A 23,720-nucleotide genomic window follows, 5' to 3' on the forward strand; every position below is an offset into this window, starting at 1 on the left:
TTGTGACGTGAACAGATGCGCTGTATAGGTTGACTAACCTCACATTTGGGTCTAAATCAGAATTAAATTAGATCTCCAGAGTTGGAGAAAGTTTAATTAACGTTCTAAACAAACAAATATGGTTTGGGTTGGGTTTCTTAATATGTGGTGTCAGTCCTATCTTACTGTGAGCAATATGACTGAAAGGAATCACCCTAAGCTGTCTACCTGGTTTATTCAAACTACCGTTGCTATGGCTTCTGAATACCTTCCAACTTTAATTTAAATCTAAAAAGTAGGGAAGCTAAAAAAACCAAATCTTCAGGGGCTTTCTATACATATGATAAGAAAGTTGGCAAAGTTTTATAACCTATTTTCTATTCTGTATCTTTTTAAATATAGAAGCAATATGTAATATATTATATATATTATGAACCAAGTCCTGATGTGTATATGTAATAAACCGCTTCAAAGTATATAATGTAGATTTTAAAACACAGTCCAAAAATCCTTTACAGCACTCATCTAAAATCAAATCAAATTTCTGTTAAAGTTCAATCAAATGACTTCCTTGACTTTGCTAGAAATTGGATTAGGTGCATATCCCTCTCAAATAACTGTGGATTTAGACAACGGAGCATTTGTTCACCCTAGACAATCTAACACTACTCATATAAAAAAAAATTGCATAGATTTAAACTGGAAGACATGCAATAACAAGACAAGTCACAGTATAGCAAAACCTTGTTTCTTTGGTGAAACAGAAGCAGATATAAAAGTTACAAAGATTTAGACTTTCATTCACAAAAACAGACATTCACATTATACACTATACAAGATAATATAAATAGAGAAAAGTATTATGTGCATTGTAGAGGAGGAAAAAATGTACAGGTCAACACAGTGGTGTACTGCCATGAAGAACGCACAAACGTCAAGTTACACTGGATGTAGCAGTCAATGGAATTTCTTAAAGATGCTGTTTGCAACTGAACTACTGTATTTGCTAAGAAGCTATGGCACATTTACTTAATGAACAATTCAATCTAGCACAAACTCCTACATGTTAATTGTATTTTAATTTTTCCCTTTTACTTGCTACTCTTCATCATCTTTGCCTACCACCAATATAATAAATGAGTCCCCTACATAATTTTATTTATATTATTTTAATTACCTCAAAAGTGTATGATAGGGTATTTATCATCTTTTTATTTTTGCAGTGTCCAAAAGTATGCGGGGGCTTTGCAGAAAATACCAAAGAAATATGGTTCCTGCTGTGGAGGGCTTATTTTAAAAACTATCATCTTATTTTAAAAACTACCATCTACATTTACTATACATGTTCAGGCCAATGACAGAGTGGAATGGGATTTAAAAAAACGGAAAATCCCTACATATACACTGCATCTACAACAATCTATCATCTTTTTGTGCACACAATTCTTTTTAGAAAGCCATGATTCTGATGCTTCTATAAGTCACAGTTTTCATCCCTTTCATTACAAACAAATTATCCTGTTTTTAAAAAAAAATTGTTCACCCAGGAAATAGTAGTTGAATTGAACTGTGGTTCCAAGTGCATCAGTGGAGGTCAGGGGCTAACGATAAACTACTGAACTCTTCCAATTTTCTTTGCATGGGTAAAATAACATCCAATAAATTAAATCAGTATGGCTTACTTCATTTATTTATGTACGCTTCACAGCTGCAGCATTCATACACAAACATTCATTATTTTATAAAAAAGATTAAAAAATGGTTATATATACAAAATTATTTACTTTTTGGATTTTTGTTTGGTTTTTTTTTTTAAAAAAATCCCCCAAATCCTAGGTCTATCTCCATTTTAAAATGCAGAGACCTGTAACATAGACCTGTGGTTAGTGTTGTGAAAATCGTTTTTAAAAAATGGCCCTGGTTGAGAGAGTTAATGTATTAGCACTTTGATTTTTACAGGCCCTCCTTGTCATATATAAGTCCTCCATGCAGTCCTTTCTCATGAATGATGAATCCAGTATGGAGAGCAGGAAAAGTTCCACATTGCAGTCCCTAGATCAGGCTTGATCCCACTTTATGTGCTACTTCTAAGTTCTGCATCTCTTGGACACAAACTTTATCTCTGAAAGGGGATGGCAGTGTCCAAAATGACATGTAATTTGTGTTTATCTTCACCTGCTAAAAATATCTTTTAAGTCAATGCAATTATTGAAACCATTTCCAGCCAAGATGAATGTCATTCAACAACCTAATCATGATTAAAGACCTCTGAGGCCATATAACCATAAATATGCTTGAACTTAATGTGACTTCATTTTATATACAGGATTTTAAAAACAACACACAATTAAACATCATTAAATCATCTTATTTACATTTTCATTGGTGCTATAATTGAGCTGTTTAACTATTGCAGTTGGCTGGTTTACATTATCCCATGGTCCCCCACTGATGGCATACAGAAAGCTAACCAGCCTGACTGGCTGGAAATGGTTTCCCCCAATTTTTGTTCTTTTTTTTTTTTCCTTTCTTTCTCACTTTTCTGACAAACATCAAATTTTTTTGCAAAAATGTGTTGTGAATACTGGAGTCCATAGTTTCAAAATGATTCAATAATACTCCTATAAGTGATAGAAAAGGCACAGTAAGTTAGGACTTTGGCTGAAATGGTGAATATCCCCATTCACCATTTAGCATTCAGCGCCTTGAGTCCTGCCACGTCCTGATCCAGCGGTGATAATGTTTTGATGAATTTAATGAAGTTCCCTTTCCTGACGAGGAATGTTTATAGTAATATTTCTTAGAATAAGTCCTTTGGTACGTGGACGCTGTAAAGGGAGAACAAAAAAGAAAACTGTGAGAAAGAAACAAAACAAACCCCTCAATCTGAACTTCAAAATGGCTAATAAATAGTACCGTTATACTTTATGTTAGAGTACCATTCATTAATGTTTAATAAAGGGTAAGTAAATGGGTAACTGATATTACATGCATGTTACATACAGAAGCACATCAGCAGAAATGCAATCTATTGAATGCTTAGATTCTAAAACAGTGCTGACAATTCAGCTTTACTGTAATTACTATAATTTACCATATTGATTTTTTAATGTTCCTGTTCCTTAAGTTAAGTGATTATGTGACAATCTCAGCTTTCACTTTAAGAAAAATTGAAGTCAGTTTCCAGCCTTGTTGGGTATAGAACTAAAATTTGAAAACACTTCAAGTATGAGAAAATAAACAATTTCATTCTTTTTTGAGGCCTGCTTCATAACTTTTGAATATGCAGGGCTGGAACACTAATGGAACAATCTTTCACAACTGATTTATAATTTATGAAAACCTGTGTTATTCATTTATTCACCCATACATTAGTAGGTCTATAGTTTCTGATATAGCATCAATTCTCTTTAGAAGACAACTTACGATTCATGCAGGTAATTTTAGGCAGATCCCATCTTCCATTCCCTTGACAACGAATGGTTGGAACGTGACGCTGGATGAAACCATCCTTGCAATGGTATCGAATCAGGGTGTTGATTTCATAACGAGGTTTCATCTTTCCAAAGGTCTTTGCGTTTTCCACAACAGGAGGTTGCCCACAAGCAACTATGGGGAACAAAGCAAGTTCATCAGTTTATAGGGCTCATTCCAAAATGTAAGCCTGACTTCACTTACAGTCTTTTCCCAGGAAAGGGACCATAAAGCAAATTCAGATTGATAAATAAGGCACATAAAAAGGATGGAATAGGACTTCAGCTGAGCTGAAAAAAAGAAGAAAAACAAAAAAGATCTCCATGCTACCAGCCACAAAACTCATTACATTACATGCATAAGTTCATTTGTGACATATCTGGACTTCAAATTAGGAGCCTCAAAATATTAAGAACCTCAAATTTGGCTTCTGGGCATGCATGGAAGCACTACAATCTAAGTTGCTAGATGGTAAAACTTTGCTATGACCCAGCACAGCAACTATGATCACTTTCAATCAAAAAGACAGCTTCAGCAGGCAGTGGTGGTGAGGATGCAATCTATCTTTTGTCTGGTAGGCTAGTGCTGGAGAATGCACATATAAATTGGCAGCTCTTACTTCTGGGGCCTCCTAAACCTAAGAGATTCAAACTAGTAAGTCCCCCTTCTATGGAGATTGCCCTAACCAACAAACTACTACACAACAGGGTAGGAACACCCCTCTACCCCTCCTAGTAAAGCTAAGCCACCAGGCAGCCAAGAGTGTAAGCATCAGAAGTCTAGAATGAAATCAAGCAAGAGGCAAACTGAGTCTGTAGCCCAGTGGTCCTACTTTCTTTTCTCAGGGAAAAATGTTCTTTATGTAACAAGTGTCTCCTGTAAGTGCATAATAGACCTTTGAGCAGTCATCAAAACTCAGAACTCCTCCTTCCAAACTGAGTGTCCTAATGAAAAAGAGGATACTGAGCTCTGGATCCAGAATGGAGGTAAGTAAGTGTGTAACACTTAGTCAAAGGTATCAGTTCTGGTGTGGGGTGTTCAGACAAATCCTGGTCACTAGCAGATTGTGAGAAAATATATTCAACTGGAAACTGAAAAACAAACCAAGTAACAGAAATTGATTTGTTCCAGTTTTAAGCTACACCCTTTTGTTGGTGGTGAGATCTAGTGAACAGGAGATGGTAATATTTGTTGACATATGAAAAAAAAAGTTGCCGGCCCACCCAATAGGTGTAGGCCAGCCGTGTTGAGATCTGAAGAACATGTGTGTTGAGAAGCTGTCTTGCAAATGGCCAGTATGCAAAAGGTCCTTTGGGTACTTTATTTCTCCTTTTAGCACAATAGATGGGACAGAGAGCATGGTTGTGTTATCTTCAAACAGAATATGGACACAGATTACTATTGCCTTTGTGATAGAAATACATTTGAAGGTCCGTTATGCCAGACATCATCTAGAATTTGCTGTCCTAAGTTTGTAAAGTAGGAGTTTAAGATATGAGATGTATTTCAGCTAACATATTTACCTGTTCCTTTCTTGCAGGTATACGTAAGGTGATAATTGCATGGTACATCATTCCACTGGCCATTCTCATGCCAAATTATAACAACACAGTCTTCTCCAGAAGAAAAGAAACTATCTGGCTGGTTTGGCCGCCAGTTTTCATATTGCTGCAGAAAAATGGAGCAAAGTTATGATTCCCAGAGTCAGGATATGCTTACATTCATATTAAAGCAGGTCACATAATATTACCTCTGAAAGGGAGTGAATTCAATAGTTTAACTTAGGCACTGAAGCACAAATTAGATAAAACCAGATGTATAATATACTTCTGCTTCAGTTAATTGAATGTGTCAGTGGGGAAAAAAAAGATTATCAAGCCAAATTCTCAGCTGGTGAAAATTGGTATCAGATGACATCAATAGAGCTACTCAGACTACCTGAAATGTAGCCTAAGGTTCTCAAATATGCTTTCTCTACAACTAGACAAACAGATATTACAACAAACCAATAATGAAATGTCTACCACTGTAATACATGTCCAACTGCTATGGTCAGTCAGTCACAATGAACTGCACCAGATGAGTCAGATTTTGATGTTCTTATTTCAGTAAGACTATCTGTGTGCTCTCAAGTAAGTCATTGAGCAAAGTGCTACTCAGTGGGTGTGTCTATATGTGCATTTACTATACAGTAACTTACTGCACAGTAAGCAGTTTTTACGCCGGCATCTACATGTGCAGACATTACAGCACAGTAATGCTGTATGTGGACAGACTTGGGAATAAAGTTAGTCCCAAATCAGTCCACACACAGAGTTTACTGTGCAGTAAGGCTTCTATATGTACCTTACTGAGCAGTAACTACTCAAGCGTAAATTTGCTAACTGCATGATGCACCAAACAAGCATCATGCAGGTAGAAAATCTACGCCCGAGTCGGCATAAATTGCCATAGTTACTGAGCAGTATGGGCACATACGTGTAGACATGCACCCATACTGTGAAGTAATTCTCGGTTACTGTGCAGTAACTGTGCACATGTAGACATGTGCAGTGGGTGCATCTACATTAGACATTTACTGCAGAGCTGCCTAATTAGCTCTGCAGTAAAGTCTCCATGTCTACACATGCAGCCCTACTAAGTCACAGTAAACTAATAAACTCTGCCATAGGTTAGTACTTGTAAACAATGTACTGCACAGTAACACACCTGTAGACACTGACAGGGCTGGCTGGGGCACGAGGGTGCTTTAGTGTGGGGCTAGCCGGCAGGCAGCTCCAGCACGGAAGCACCCTTGTGCCTCAGCCAGCCCCTCTGCAGCATGCTGAGCCAGGTTGAAGCAGCTCTGAGCTGACAAGCTGACCCCCTCAGACGCTTTGCTAGCTGAGGCCGCTCCAAGATGGCTCAATGTGCTGCAATCCTGGGTGCAGGTGTAAATGCAGAACCCAGGAGCAATAAACTACAGCACATATTACACTGAACTTTATTGCTTTGCATTAATTGCACATGTAGATGCACCCTGTGCAAACAGTGATATTGGAAACTAAATGAGAGTACATGCAGCACTTCTCAGCTCAACACTGCATTGTGCCATGCAGATATGCCCATAGAGATAAATCTGGACCTGATCTGACAAAGAGCTTCACAGAGGCTCCACAGAGATGATCCTTAGTAGATTCTGATGAGGCTGTGGGTAGGGACATATCAACATTTCTGCAGTGGGAAATGTACTGTCCTTTCACATTTTGAACTGTTGAGCCAAATTCTGTCATCAGCAAAGTTGGTAAAAGATTTTGCAATGGTGGATTTGCAATGAGTACAATCTGGCACAGTAGGCCACAAGTAGAAATTATTTTTAGCATCACCAAACAAGCTTGAAACAGCTGAGAAATTGTGTTTTAGTGCCTGGTTTCTACCCAGCTTTTCTTATGCAGTGGTCAGAGTGTGCTAAATTACAATTAGGCAGAACTACAGGATGTGGGGAATCTTACTGATCTCCTTTCTCCTGCATCAGACCTGATTTTGCAAGTCATTTTTCATTAGACACACACTCACATAGAAAGAAAATACAGGACATTCCTGCTTTTAACCAAGGTAATTAAGAGAGACAGAAAGAGGAAATCATAGCCTCTATATACCGTCTAGAACAAACCAAACAGAAAGACTGACTGTTACTTTTCATTTTTTCTTTTTTAATTTTAAGTCTGTAACTGAGCCAAAAAGACAAAGAGGCACATCAACAGTGCCTTCAACCATGGTAGGGGGACGGTGCTTCACAGGTGTTATAAACCCACAAATGTAAGTACTCACTGTTTGGCATGCACCCAGTGTCATTCTGAGGCTGTTGTCTCTTGTGTGTTGACTATCAAACACTCAGTTTTCCTCTAATAACGGCCACATCTGTTTTTTGGCATTTGATGTGTGTGGAGTAGGAGCAGGTGGGAGTCAGTGCATACTGGCAGCAGTCCTGTGCCCAACATGCCCAGTGGGGATATCTATATAGCAGAAGGCAGTTCCATGCTGAGGCAAGCAATGCCTGCTCTGTGTGCACTACTTTCCAAATCAGAAGCAGTATTGTGCTGTTAGAAAGTACAATGGATGCATCTGTAACCTATGGTTGACTAAGAAGGCTATGCTATTTCTGGTTCAGAGACTACTGCACGTGGGATGCATGCCATGCTTCTCAGTTCAGCAGTGCCTTGTGCCATGCCCTTAGAGATAAATCTGAACCTGATTTTAAAAATATCTCCACAGAGATGATTCTTGGTAGATTCTGATGAGGCTACATGCATGAAATCAACTCATACATATTTTATTTCAGAACTGGGTCTTAAGATCATTCATACAGTATGAAATTATTAATACATAATGAAATTTATACTGAAGTAGAGAATTTAGTCTGCCCACATGACAAGTGAGGATGAAAAGTATAAATGCAGAAACTGGTCCATATTCAAAATCTGTTTAAGTCAGGTGCTTAAAGAGAAAGACACGGGAACCCTGAAGTAGGCAGGTCTGGATAATCTCACTCCCCCACATCTGGATTCACCATAGGCTCTAAATTAGTACAGCAACTAAAGATACATCTTCCTGCACTGGAGACATCTTTTTAGATTTTTCAGGGTGGTATATTTTTAACAAATTTATATAATTTAAAAAGAAAAAAAGGAAAGATTTGGAAGAATTTAATAAAAGATAAAAATAACTCTCTTGAAGAACAGGAATTCATATAAATGCCAGACACTAACCAGGCAATCAGTCCCTTGTGTGGTCAAAATTACACAGTACCCCAATGCTTATAGATGAACTCAGCACTTGTATCTTTCTGACCGGACCTTGTCCTATAAATGCCATAAACATTTAGCTTTTTTTCACTTTATAATGTAACCAGAACTGGGTGCCCTTTTGAACACATTTTAGAAATAAAGTTAATGAACCACACATGAATAGTATATATCTTATGGTGAAGCAAGCTATTAAAAAGCTAAGTTTCACGTTTACTACAGTATGTCATCAATTTACTACAGTATGTCATCTTATCCAGAAGAGTTTTTAATTATCTAAGCAATTCAACTGTAATATTTTGAACTGAGTTGTACTGAATTTATGACTGGTACCAACTCATAAGTGGGACTAAGGTAACTTCTCCATCTGCATCTTAATGTTCAGCATCACTAACAAAAGACATACCCAGGATTAAGGGGCAGAATTCAGCATTTCACAACAGTAGGTATATGGGAAAGCAAATCCCTCCAGCACAGCAGCTGAGCATGACATGCAAACGTGCAAAAAACAGAGATCTGTAATATAAAGGACTTTCTGTATCACCCTGTATGTAATAACAGCACAGCTCTACAATGCAGAGTAATGCAAAAGCAAAAAATGGGTGTGTATGTGGAGGATATGTCTAGGCATAGTATGAGTGACAGGATGTGTCTACATGTTGCTATACAGCACCACTAGTACTGCGCCAGGTTTTACTACTTGGTTGGGGAAAGTACTAAAACACAGGACAGTAGCTGTCCATACTGTGGCATATGGGCAGCACACAGTGAGATTCACCAGCTATGTCACCATAGTGGCATACTATAGCCAGGCAGTGCACCACTACAGCAACATAGCCAGCGATCACATGTAGACACACATGATCAATATGTCGCCAAAGTGTACCGTAGAGCAACGTGTAGACACATCCACTGTGATCCTGTGGATTTTCTCAGTGCTCATTCAAAACAGGCATTTTGCCAATTGTTTCACTGGCTAGAGACAGAAATTACACATAAACTGATATAAGTGATTGGAAACTGTTTCAAATCTGTAACACAACATAAGTTTAGAGCACATAAACCACTTTCAAAATGGCCTGTATGGATGTAGTATCAGACTTAACTACTACTTCTTCACATGTCTCTATACCACATTTGACCATTTTGTTACACATGCTTGTGCTCATTTATTAAGGGGGCCATAGCAGAAGTGTTCACATTGTGACCCCTGCCAAGTTAATACTTTCTAATACCTATGAATTCTGCTAACGCTCCAGACCACAATTTGACAATCAAACAACTGAATTAGGTTAAACTGGTTTATGGAACTTCTGCCCCAGATCCTCTCCAGATTCAAGTCAACTCACAGTTCCTCAGCATCCCAGGGTGTTTTGCACTTTCCCTACAACCTCTTTCCCCCTCTCAGGGTGGGCAGGAAGGTTTGGCCCAAGATGTCTGCTCCAGCCAAGCAGGAAAGCATACTCTAGCACTCCCTGACTTCCAGCCTGGGCCACTGCAGGCATGTGGCTGCATAAGTGAATGTCTATTCACTTGGTTATCAGTTCAATCTATACAGTTTAGATTAACCTGTGAATTAATTCAGCCTCAGGCTTTTTGACTGTGTACTTAGCCACTGTACTCATTCAAGACATCTACACTGTATCTGTGTCATGCCTAGAAGTGATGCTATGAAGTGTCAATCATTTCCATGTGCCAAAGTTTGTAGGCGCCTTAATGTTGTGCTGCTTGTGGCAATAAGCATGCCCCAGACAGAACCTGAGAACACGGTGCATGCTCAGTCCCACTCCAAGGTGGTAACATTACCTCACTTTTGGGAACCCGCATGTGCAGAGCAGGAACAACTGGACAGGGCACTTCCAGGTGTAGCATGAAAACAGTGTGGATACATGCTTTGAAAAAGAGAGACAAGAGCCAATAGAAGTCAATAGAAAGACTCCTATTGATGGAAATGGAAATGAAGTCAATGGAAAGACTCCTATTGATTTCAGTAGGCTTTGCAGGTAGCCTTAGGGTTTTGATCCTTCAAAATACTGAATGCTCCTGTGAGGTTCTGATTGTGGGAATCAAGGACACTGAGCACCTCACACAGGAGTATAAGTTGAGGGTCAAAATCACCCTGCTGGCTTAATTCCTAAACACACAAAAAGCAGTTTGTGCGAGTTATACATGGCCTGCATAATGACTTCAAACTTTTTGTTTGTTTTGTTGGCAAGGCTGCAGCCTAACGGCACAGGATCGTATCTAGACTTTGTGGTTTTTCCATGAATGTCTGATATCCCCCAGCATGATATGCTGTTACCTCACATCTGATATCGTCATTGCTCAGATTTATTTTGGCTGAATAGTTCTGATTTTGCTTGGCGTTAATGCGAGAATTGTTTAACAAAGGAAGTTCCAGATTGCTGAACTGCTTTTTTTAAATCTCCATCCAGCTCCTTCTGCAGTTTTTCAATACCTTATTTAGCCACACTTTGCTGATCAGGAGATAAGACTGAAAAAGATTCTCACAGTTTCTACGGCATGTACTACTTGACAAATGCATTTCTATCTTTTTTTTTTTATGAGATTTTTTGAGTATACTAAGGCTTTGATTCTCTTCCTTGTTATACTACTGTACATCAGGTATAACACCACTGAGATCAGTAAAGTTACACCAGCATAAAACTGCTATGCATCAATAATTCAGTCCCAGTGTTTGTATTCAAAGCTATCCCATGTCTATAATCACTGCAGTTGCAGAGTTTAAAGGCATTCCTCATGCTTGCAATAACATATCCAAAATACTTGATTCATAATTTCTCTGTTGGGAAACAGTGTTCAAAATATCCTAAACAAGGCATCTTTCTTTCTAGTGGTTATGACATTTGAGATCCTTATATTTCAGCTCAATTACTGTTGTCTACAAAAATATACTGCACCAAAAAATAGAATATTTCAAATCCATTCCTTGGCATCACTTACTCTTCAGATTTTTTTTAAAGATCATAGCCAAAAGAGATCAGCAGCCAAGCTCACAGATGGATCCAAAATGCACTGGCCCTTTTCCAGATACTCTTTAACTAAGTTTTATCTTCATGTAAATTGTTACTGTCTCCACAGATCAGTGAAACCATTACTAAGGATTTTTTACTCTCAGACTGATAAAATGTAAGCGACCCTGAAGCCTTCAATCAAACTATAAATGCCATCTTACCAGCATTTTAGCCATTTCTTTTATAAGATACAATCTTTGTTTCTGAAAACCTGAATATTAAATTATTAAATATCAGAATTTTAATTAATGCCAGATAAAAAAGGCTGTTACAGCATTGTATCCCTAACAAGAATACTGTTGCATTATGCCAGAAAACAGACTGACCGAAAAAATCATTACCCTCATGCACAACATGAAAGCAAGGCCATGAGGAATGTAAATAATTCTTGTGGTCAAAATGTTCAAGTACATCCAAGCTGTGCATTTTGGCCATATACTGTTTGCCATTATGCAACTAGAGGATAACTTCATGGCAGAAGGCTGAGAATATCACACTTCTTCCTACCACAATATTTGCTTTCTTGGGGTGGTTTCTTCACTGGATCTCCCAGAGCAGTACATTGGAGTTAACACTACCGTGGGGTAGTTTATATCATTCACAACTAGTGTTTCAGGCTTTACTCAGAGACAGACAGATATTGCTACTTTAAACACACTCAGGTCACACGACCAAATTCTATTTTAATGAATGTTGACAGTCTAATTACAATCGCATGACTCTGGGGCCAGGACTATAGTGTCTGAATCTTAGTATGGCCGTTAGGAGTCCTCAAACTATTTTGCCATGTCACCACTTCCAATCTTCAAACAAGATTTAGATTGGACATTAGGAAGAACTTCTTCACAGTTCGAGTGGCCAAGGTCTGGAACGGGCTCCCAAGGGAGGTGGTGCTCTCCCCTACTCTGGGGGTCTTCAAGAGGAGGTTAGATAGACATTTAGCTGGGGTCATCTGAACCCAGCACTCTTTCCTGCCTATGCAGGGGTTCGGACTCGATGATCTATTGAGGTCCCTTCCGACCCGAACATCTATGAATCTATGAAAAGAGCTGGCATTATTTCTATTTATACCTTCTAATTATCCACTAAGTCTTTCTGGCTAAATTTAGGTTCACAAATTCTTGGGAATTGGCACTGACAGCCCAAATTTTGCTATTTTCTACTGTTACAGAACAAAAAGAACCCCTTTTGTGAGGAGGTGGTCCAGTGGACAGGCCTTCTCTAGAAGCAGGGAGAAGTAGGTTCAGTTTCTCATTCACCTGCAGCCTTCCCATGCAACAGGAAATACATTGTCTAGTTTCTTGGTTCCTCATCTTTAAAGCAAGAATAATGGCATTTTCCCACTTCACAAGAGGACTGTGAGGCACTTAGATCCATGGAAATTGGAATTACGTAAGGTCCTAAATCAAATATAACATTCTGTCATGTCTCTATAGTCTTTAAAGGGTTTTTTCCTTACTTGGATTTGAATTAAACTTAACCACTCACTGCCAACTGTGTGACAGACCCTGTTTTAAATTAAATTAAGTCTAAAAAACAATCTGTTAACAGCTGGAAGCTAGTTAATTGTATTAGCCAGTGCTAACCTGTGTCATTCAGAAGTGTCACTCATAATCAGACTGAATAAGCACAGCTTTTCCACCAGGAACACATCTTCAAGATTTCCTGATATACTTCCTGCCTTATAGTAGGTTAGTCATGACTCATGCATGATAGCTTAAGGTACCAATAAGAAATCCACTTAGCTCTGTAGATGTTTGCATACTGGCAAGGTGAATCTCTGTTGCTGAATAGCAGGTCAGGGATTTTTTAGTCATTCAGTGATAACAACCAGTCTTTTTTCTCAGAAATACATATCAAGGGGCTAGGATCAATAGCTAGGATTTGACATTCCAGAACAGTCAACAGATACTGTGTATAATGAACCATAACAAAAGAAACTGCTAATACAAACACAACTTAATAGCTTGACCTTTTTCATGTAAAAGCCAATGATCCCCTTTGTATAACTAAGACAAAAATGTATTTACTAGAAATATTTCCAAATCTTATATTTACAGGGTTACTATTCTTCCTCCTGAGGGAGGGGAGTGTTTTCAGCATCTTTAAATGACTGTACTGTACAAACTTGTCTTAGAATATTTTTGGCACTTCCTATTGCCAGTGTGATATTTTTCTTCCCACTGCTGCCCTGCCTGGCTAGGGACAAAAGTTACACATAAACCTGTTTAAGTGATCAGAAACTGGTTTAAACCTGCTCAGTGCACATAGACCAGTTTCAAAATGACTGAAACTGGTTTAAGATACACCTGGTTGAATGTAATATTAGACTTAACTGATTTAGGGCAAAATGGTTTATGAAACTTCTGTCCCAGACCTCTGACTCCATCTCACTGGGTGCATCTACACATGTGCTTAACTGCACAGTAGACAACTAAAATGCTACGGTCTAAAGCACCACAGTGCACATGTGTGATGCTATTAGATTGCAGCAAACTAATTTTCACTGCTGTAAGATAGTACTGTCAGAGACTATTTATCTTATGCCAGCAAAAAGAACTGTGCCTACATGCACATATAAATGCTGACCTGGGAATACATTGTGCCCAGTCAGCCCAGGCAGCACGGGGCCAAACCCCCGCCTGCTGCCTAGCCACAGGGCTCCACATCCTGCGGGCACTTTTGTGCCTCAGCTAGCCCCAGTGCTGCCTGACACCACCTCCCAGAGCCCGGGGCCGACCCCCTGGGTCTCCTGCCAGACCAGGGCTGCTCCACCCTGGCTCAAACTGCTGCAATCCTGAGCACAGCATCTGCACATGTGGCCCAGACTGCAGCAGTTGGAGTATCTACATGTGCCATTAAGGTGATAAATGCGAGCGCAAAGTGCACTAGAGTTTATCATGTCACCTTAATGGTACATGTAGATGCACCCATTGAAAAGTTGATACAGCATACCATAAAGTTGAGGCAAGGGCATCAGAAGTGGGCTGAATGATTTTTCACTGTGAGCTGTTTCATCTTAAATTTAAGCAACAGTTTCTGAATACCATTTACTAATACCCTGAGCATTGGAAGCCTTAATTACCTAACAATTACTCATTATTGTCTTCTTTCCCATAACCCTGCTAAGAATAAGAATATACTTCTCCATAACATCAGATAAGCCTTAGAAGTTTTTATCAGAAAAGCCCATTGGCACAGCCAATTCCAGTAGGGTTCTTTTGAAATTTATTTGTTGAAGTTAGCTCAACTTAGATGCCATATCTTTTGTTTAGTGGTGTCTTTCTATTACGCAGTTTTACATCTGGATTGACTGATGCACAAGAAAATCAACTGACTCACTCCAAGTTACAGTAACTGGATCAGTTCAGACGCTCCTGTAATTTATTTTCTATGGCTAGGAACAGCCAAGGTATTTACTGTAGAGATATGATACTGTGTTCATAATAAAATCTTCATGTGGGTGAGTCACAACATCACTTAATATTGAAAGATATCTGATATTTGCTTTGGGAGAGACAAAAAACTACTTTTTTATTTGAATAGTTAATTAAGTCCCAATCCCACAAAGACTTCTCCAGGTGCTTAATTTTAAACATGGGAGCAAGTCCCATAGGCTTCGCTGGGGTATTAATGTGACCACATTCAGAAGGATATTTAAGGACTTGCTTAGTTTCAAATGCATTAGTCCCACTGATCTCCACAATGTGGCTCCGATGATTAATTTAGCCTCCTACTGAAGTGCCTTGCTGAAAGTTAAGCAACAGATCTTTTGTAGGTGGGAGGCTTTATCATTAAGGGTGACTTTCTGGCTCCTTTGAATTCAATAGAAGTTTTGATTTGATTTCAGGATCTTACTCTAAAGGTTTGGACTTTAAAGCTGAGACTGAAGCTTAGAGACCTTATTTATTGCATATTCATATCTTTCTAGAATTTTACAAGAAATATTAGCAGCCAAAGTAAAATGTATACAGTACAGCCTCATCATTATTAACAATCCCCCAGGAACATAAGAGGAAAGATCATTAAAAGAAGGTGTTTGCTCAAATAAGATTTGTCAACTTGCCGCATTATAATAATGGAAAAAAAAAGTTTCTGATGCTATGGTTGTTAAAGTAAGGTACATTAGAAAGTTGTTAATGTCACGCAGTGAAAAGCCAACCCAGTAACTAGGTTTGGTATAAAATTAGTATCAATCTTGTATTTTGCATGGTAAGAATATGCGTTTCACTTGGCATTTTGTTAAATCAATACCAAAATATGAGAATTCTTTTGTGAATTGAAGCTTTGTGCTGAGCAGGACTGGAAACTTCCACTAGATGGAGCTGTCTACCCATAGCTGAACCTACATATTAACTGCCTTTTCAATAGAACTAAACAGCTTTAAGATGCAGAGAGAATATTAATTCTCCTCTTTTTCTGCGTGGTTCAAAGTCAATGGAAAGACTCCCACTGGTTTCAGTGCGCTTTTGATCAGGATCTCAGAAGTTAATTTTTATTGTGCTTCATATATTTTTTAGGGAAGACTAAGTCATTGACTGTGTGTATGTAGAGGGCTCTTTCTAGTGACTGTTCTGTGTGTGTACTAATGAGACACTGATACTTTCTGTAAGAGTAGGGATTTTCTTAATGTTGCTGTCTACCAGGCGAATCTATGTTAGAGACATTGGCAGCATTCTAGCTTTATCATTATACAAAGTCCCTCTAATGTAGTTAAGATATTTCTAAGCAGTCCCTATTATATAGTAATGAGGAGTAGTGTTCAGTTTGGGGCCCCTATTCTTTACTAGACAATCATGCTAAATTATAAAAGCAAAAGGAACAGGACCCTTGAAAATAAGGTCCTATGCTTCTGTATGCCTTGTACTCCCCTAACACTCCCAAGTCTGACAAACTACAGTTTCTCCCCTCCCCCCCTCCCCCCCCCCCCCTTTTGAGCAATTTATTAATTGTCTGGCTGGCTGCTGCTCCTACCCCAGCAGTAGGGAGTTGTTTCTGTCAGAAGGATGTATGAAATTGGTCAAATGGTTTGGGGTTAGTGCAAATTATTACCATGATCTAACAGAAATTTGCTTTCTATTTGCACTTTTAGAATTAGACTATAATTTAATTAATATTTAAACATGCCACACACAGATAATATAAAAGGACTGATCTGTGCTGAAACTCTCTCAAGCAGACAGGTATTTTTCTGCTGAGCATAACAGAAGTGACTAGTAAAGTACATGTACTCTGGCAATTATACTAAAATAATTATGCAAATCAGAACAACACAATTGTGTTTTTGCATGTGCAACTAAGTGGAGACACAAACAGAAAAATATCCTCCATTGTATCATTTATTCCAACCATTATTGCAGATTTTAGGCTGCTATGAGTTTCAGTCCAAAGTCATATGTAATAAGGGTCAGAAGTAATTGCCACCCCCTCACCCCTTTGGTTAAATAAGACAAACAAAAAAACCCCCAAACTTTGTCTAAGAAGCTGCTTTGCTACCCTGAGACATTCAGAGCTCAGAACATACCTGTCATTAAAGAATATACTTTAAATAATTTCTCTCCCTAGGAAATGAGTATCTTAAAGAGAGGCTCTTAAAAGAGGCCCTAATGACTGTGTATAACTCAAAATCAAAATATTTGGTAGATTTAAAATCGTCTTTTTTCAAGGATTCTGTGGGACTCTGGCACAATAGGCTTTTTGTTTAGAGCTGCCTACAGTACTTTTTTCATTTGTTTGTTTTATTTAACTCTCACAGGCAGCCTACCTCCCTACAAGAGTCTATCATTTTTGGAGGAAGGAGGGTAGAAGGAGGGGGGTTCTTTTTCTGTTCAGTGAATTTAGTCTTTCTGGGAGAGGAGCAGTTATAAATTTGTTTAGGTTAAAACAGTCTGATTTGCTGACCAATAAAGGAAAAGAAAAAGAGAGGGCTTTGTTGTTAACAGAATGAAACGTCTGTTTTTACGTAGCTACCTAACATTGGCAACTTGAAGTCCAGTGTTACAAACATGAGGCATAACACTTGTATGTTGAAGGGAAGAAAAACTACCGTAAGGTCTCTGGACAGTTGTTAAAGTGGCAATATGCCCTTTACTTTCCTAGCTGGCAGCACTCTATGAGCGACAGACAATCTGGCCACAGACACTAGCCAGCTCCTTAATACAGCACTAATCTTGTGTAATGGGAGTGAGCTCACTGCCATACAAAGCACTAATTATCAACAGCATTTTCCAAAGGATATGAATAACTCCCCCTGTGAGACAGAAGCCTAAGGCACAACCCCAAGTAGCTATATGCGCTTAATCCATAACATGAATCGTTCCAATGGACTCCTTTACCGCTGTGCCTATTTGCAAGGGTGCTTAATGGTGAAATACTACAATCCAAATACAATGGAGGAACTGCCAAAAGCAACACCAGATTTTTTCGATTTAGAGGGGTGTGCTTCGCAGCTATAAATGTTGCTATTCACAGGACTAAGTGAATTATTTAAATTCAATTTCCCAATTTTTGAATGTAGTGCATTATTTATTCATTGTTTGCTCAAAACCTTTTTTTTTTTTCATTGTTTGCTCAAATCCTAGCTAAATATATGGACAAACTCTACCTTGCAAACAATATGACAAGTTTGATCCTTTCTTTCTCTGTGCAGTCTCACTGATTTTCCCAAACTTGATTGCTTTCTTGAACACTTTTTAGAAAGTGCTTCGTTGAGCATTCAATATTCAATTACTGGATATTCATAATTAATATTCAAACTGTGTGACAGGACAGCTGAAGTGTATGTTATGCTTTCTGCTTCCTGATGGGATGAGCTAAACTGAACACTGCAGCAGGAATCCCGTATGAGATGCACACTCAGATAACAGCAGAGCTGTAGCTAGGCATTCTGGGGTCTGGCGCAGGTCACGCCCAGAGCAACCGCCTATGCACTGCTACATAATTGCTTCCATTTAATTTGGTGCCCTCCATCTGGGGGCACCTGGCTCCAGCATACCTCTGGCACCACTTTTGCTAGGGTACTGGGCAACAGGAATATTGACACAGAAACCAAAACAGAAAAGGATAAGATTTTTGTTTTAATCAAATCGTGATATAATTTTGAAAAAATGTTAAAAAAAACCAACTAATATGTGGTTGTTTCAGTCCAGAAGCAAATCAGAAACTAGACAAAAACTAGTGTTGTCATATATTGACAAAATATTGACTTTTAAAACAGGCTAATTATTACAGAGAACTAGGTTTTGCGTTTCTTATGTATAGCTGACAGATTTTATCATTTACATTCAGACAGAGCCAGCTGCACCTATAGTTGCAATCAGGCAATATCTTGCCAGAGAACTCGCTGAGTTTCAGTCAGTATTTCATAATGAAGTTTTAAACCTGTTGGGATGCTTTCAGCTGACAGGGCTTCAACCTTTGACCTCAACAACTCAAGGCTGCTACTGAATCTCTCATTTGGGAAAGAATATTAAAAAGGTAGAGGCACAGTTTTTACGGCAATATTTGTAGCTTACATATTTCCTTAATGGTGTTTCACCTGCTTTTAGATATAGCCAGTAAATAGTCAGGCAGAATTATTTATTGACAAATCTGTGTAAGTAATATAAGCACAATTGTTTGCAGAAATACATAGCACTTGTACACTGAAGCCTGAACTAACTATCTGTTGGCTTCCAGGTGAAATGTATAGCATTGATTTTTCTTCTTTACTGCTACGAATTGTTTGAGGCCAAGTTACCTGAGAGACTCTCACTTTCATCATGATGAACTAACACAGCTGTAATCAGTGCCAGATATTAAGAATGCAGACCGTACCTGTTTCTGTTAAACTGGATATAACATGTAGAATATGTGTAGTATAATAGGTATGTAACCTAGTTTGTTAAAAGTTCTTTTTAAGCAAAACTTTAAGTTTCAATACTGACAGATAAGTACATTTCCTTTGGCATCAGCAGGGAAGTGAAAAGGTGCAGTTTTAAACTCGGCAATCATTTTTGGTGCCAAGTTTAAAATTGTGGCTTTCACATTTACTTCCCTGGGAGCTGGAAGTGGGGCCCCTCCACCAATGGGGCTGGGGAGAAAGGGGGCCAGGGCTGGAGTTGGTCTGGAAGAGCCATGCCTGGGGGCGGGGATGGTACTGTGTGTAGGAGGGAGTAGGGCGAGCCAGGCTGGGAGAGCCGTGCCCCACCTGGCGTGGTGGGGGCAGCGGTTGGGGCTGAGCCGGCTCGGGCCAGGACCGCCACGCCACACTATGCCTTTGTGGGTGATGGCACTGGGAGGGCCTGGGGGGGCTACAGTCCCCCTAAATTCATCTTAGCCCCGCCCCCTGCCACTCCTCCCAGTGCTGCTGCCCACCCGCAGAAACATGGTGTGGTGCTCCTGGCCTGGCTCAGCCCAGCCCAGCCCTCTGCATCTGCATGGCTGCACAGGACAGCTAGGAAGCAGCTCCCTACAGGGAAGTGCAATGGGAGCCAGGTGCGGAGTAAGAATGAGCATCAGGTAGCTTGTGGCAGGGGGTGGAGGGTTGTAGGGCTGCCTCTGTGTGATCGAGGGTGGAGGAGGGGGGAGGTCCTGTGAGAGGAAAGTGTGTGTGTTGTGTGTGGCCATGTGCAGAGAGTGAGAGTAGAGTGTGCAGAGACTGTGTCTGTGTGCGCCTGTGTGTATGCATGCGTGTGTGGTACATTTGGCCATAGCGGGGGCAGGGAACAGGGACAAGAGGTGGGCATGTGCCCCCCAGGCTGGCGGGGTCCACCCAAGGGGAGGGGGCCTCCAATTTTATACTTGCCCAGGCCCCCAGTAGACCTTAATCTGACTCTGCCCTCCCCCCCACAATGACCTGCTCAGCCGGGGGACAGAGCAGGCAGGGGGCGGGATAGATCCTGGGTTGCCCTTTCCTTCAAAAATGATCTTCACCTTAAAAAGGTTGGAGACCCATGACTTACACATATGCTGAATCCAATTGGGTTTGATTGTTTTATCAATGCCACAAGCATTTTCCCTCCATAACTTTGCATAAGGATTAGACTACACACACACACAATATGAATCTTCATGGATTGTAGAACTCATTTACTGGAATTATTTTGTTAACCATGTAAAATGCAAAATGATGTATGAAAAACATGGACTGAGGGAAAAAAGGATATTTTTATTGTTGCTATTTTTGAGTAATTGCCAAGAGCTGATTATTTCCATAAGAAAAATAAGCCAGTATTTTCAAAAGTAATTAGGCATTTAATTCTAATTACGCGTTTAATTCTATATTTAGGCACTTAAAATCTCACTTGAATTTCCAAAAATGTAGATGCTTCTTGACAGGACTTTAATAGGAGTTGCTGGGTGTTTTTTCCTCAATTGCACCTTGTACCAAGTTTTTTGCCTTACCAGATAGATGACAAAGTTTACTTTATTCATCATTCACTTCCCTTCATCATAATACCAGAGAGCACTTATATACATGCTGAGCATCTGCTCCAATGCGTGCTAATTAGCTGCAAAATGGTGGTGGGGATGTTTTAACTAAAGCTTGTCAAATGAGTTTTAGTTCAAGCTCACCTGCCACCATTTTGAAACACAGGATGCTAAATACACATGATGCTGCAGGCACTTTAATCAGAGTTCCTCTCAGAGCCACTTTAATTAAAGCATCATCCCTGGCTCCATCCCAAAGCATGTATAGAGATGCCCCTAGTGTTTATCCCATGTGAGCTTACAGGAGTAAAAGGTGAAAAGAAAATCCCATCTTTTTTGACCAGTGGAAGTAAAAAAAGGCAACACACAAACGGTGTTTTTGAACATAACCATGGACCTCTCACTGAAATCAGCTAGAGATGGACAGGCACTTCCCTACATATAATTTAGTGGAGAATAACTTGCAAGACCCTCAGAAGTATATTCAGTAATACAAATCAATGAATATAAGTGTGTAGTTTTGTTCAATCCTTATCATATTTAATGATACGTGGCTTGTAGCTGCAGTTAACAAATCTAGAAAAAAACAATGTATGATGTATGTGAACTGAAAATGTCAAAAAAAATGACTTATTTCCTTTCATTTAATTGACTAGTTTAAAAATCTTTTAGGTGCAAATAATAATAATAATAAAGAATAGCATTTGATCTTTTTTCCAGAAATTGCTAATAAAGTATATGCCAACACTTGGTAAAAGAGTTCCCTTCAACAGACTGAATAATTAAGTTGTGGGATGCCTCATGTCCATGAAAAATGTGCAACAGGTAATCCAAACCTTGTTCCTAAATCTCCAGTGGTAGAGTCTGAGGTTCATAGATTCCTAATTTTCACTTTCCTTGACCAGAGTGAAATTAAAAGTGAAGGATAAATCACAATGTATGTATACTATTTATCAGAGCTGATTCATTTGGGCAGCACGGGGTAGGAAGGTGTCAGCACTTCCAGAATGATCACCTATTTTAAGTTTTTCAAGTTGAACATAAAAGATTTTATGTACCAAGGATCAGAACAGTTTTATAAACAAAATGTAAAGGACCTAAGGGCCATGATCTTGAAGTCTGTCCAAGCTGTTCTTGGTACATGATTCAAACAGGCTGTAGGATAACGGTATCTTTACATCACCTTCTCATCAACCACATCCTGAGGCCATCTAAGGACTGCTATGGCTCTTTGGCACTAGTTAAAGTAGTCATTAATCAAGCCACAGATCCCTGTTGCCCTAGAGTACTCTAACCTCAACCCCAAGGCAGCTCCAATGCCAGAGAAATCCTCGGCAGACTGTATGACATAACTTTACTTTCCCGTTGAGCCAATAGAATTAAGTACCATTGTACTCAAAGGAAAACATTGACTGTGAGAGCAGTACAGTACTGAGCAACAAAGACAATACTGGACAATACAATTACAGCATGTTGAGTGCAGTAATTACTGCACTCCAGCAGCCGCTAGCGTCTCGTGTATCGGTGTCTCCGTGCTGAAAAATGGCAGTGGAGGTGCTTTATCTAAAGCTGGGTCAACAAGCTTTAGATAAAGTGCCTCTGCCAACATTATGAAGCATGGGGACGCTGATACATGAGATACTCTGGGCACTTTAATTAGAGTCGTTCTCAGAGCTGCTCTAATTAAATTGCCCCTCCCTCCCCCCACTCCTGGAGCACATGTATAAACACCCTGAACTCCCAGAAAAGTCAGGGTTGTTTAGGAATATCAAAACATACTACTGGAAGGGACCTGCTCAGCCACCCAGGCCTGTTCCCTGTATTTACAGGCAAGCATTTACCCAAGGAATCCTTCAAATCACCACTGAGATCCCCCACATGCAACCACAAGGTGCAATACCCAAAACACCAAGAATATCCTGTAACATGCTACTGACAAAGGCAGGGATAAAAGGGCACTGATGATACCCTGCCATTGCAATCACAGGGAAGCAGATGATTAGCATATGCTCAGAAGGTCCTAGGAAAGGGATCATGCCCCACAATATTGAGGAAGGGAAAAAAATGCAGTCCTTGCCAATATGACTTTGCATATATTCTGAGTCTGGTTGTTATTGGATACCATCAGTAAAAATGTTAACCGTATCAATCCAATTTATAACAATGAATTCAGAAATATTTTCTCTTCATTTCTGAGATTAGAGCTGGCCTCTTAGATAAAGCTAGGCTTTAAACAGGACAAATTCAATAAAGACAAGGAAGTACTTATACAATTGTATAAGGCATTGATAAAACCATGTTTAGAATCTAGGTGTAGGTCAACCAATGGAAGCTGAAGATGTATTTTAGAAAACACATATGCATTTGAACAAGCTGCAGCTAAAGCACTTATTTAACACTGTAACAACTATGAAGGATAAATGGCTATTAACAAGTAAGAAGGCAGAAAGCAAAGAAAATTTTTAGTGTGACTAAAAATTTAAAAGCAAACAGCAAAACAGTAAGTTGGGAACTCAGACAGAATCACTGCATGCATGAAACATATGGAATCCGTTACTATGAAAGACTGTTGAAGCATTGAGTATAAATGAGTTCAGGAGTCACCTAGATTGTTTCCGAAAGAAGGGATGGAGGGAAGTTGTAAAAAAAATAAATAAATAAAAAAGGCAGGGAAATGGGAAAAAGATCAATCAAAAAGAGGTCTGCTGGGCAGATGGTCTGATCCTGCTCCTGGAATGCCTTCTCTCCTTAAATTCAAAGGAAAAGCAAAAAATTTAACACTGTGTTTACCCAGTAGCATTAGCTTTTAATTTCCTGTATTTTGTTGGCTTGTGTCATACCAAATTTGTCTTCGCAATATATGTTTGCAGCTTGCTTAATATTTAGTAGTGTAAAGCTCTGCTACTCCCCAGGCCAGATTGCCGGAACCTACAAGGGAAGAGGAGAGTGGAGTACAAGAGCTATGTAAGCATGATGCTCCCAAGAACAGGTGACAAGAGTCAGAAGGAAGCATCAGCAGTAGCAGGAGCCCTCTCCC

At 39.4% G+C, this 23,720-nt stretch overlaps 1 protein-coding gene across 1 annotated transcript in view; it reads right to left on the reverse strand.

The window, feature by feature from the left end:
* Positions 1-705: 705 nt before the first annotated feature.
* The window catches only part of VCAN (versican), a 153,515-nt gene continuing 130,500 nt past the window's right edge, over positions 706-23,720 (reverse strand). The window contains exons 13-15 of the mRNA XM_006263825.4: positions 4,977-5,121; positions 3,406-3,588; positions 706-2,807 (exon numbers count right to left, since the gene is read on the reverse strand). Coding sequence (XP_006263887.3) covers positions 2,677-2,807; positions 3,406-3,588; positions 4,977-5,121 — 459 coding nt within the window. The 3' untranslated portion in view covers positions 706-2,676. The remainder of the gene's footprint in view (positions 2,808-3,405; positions 3,589-4,976; positions 5,122-23,720) is intronic.

This window comes from Alligator mississippiensis, chromosome 3, assembly GCF_030867095.1.
Source record: "Alligator mississippiensis isolate rAllMis1 chromosome 3, rAllMis1, whole genome shotgun sequence".
Classification (NCBI taxonomy): Eukaryota; Metazoa; Chordata; order Crocodylia; family Alligatoridae; genus Alligator; species Alligator mississippiensis.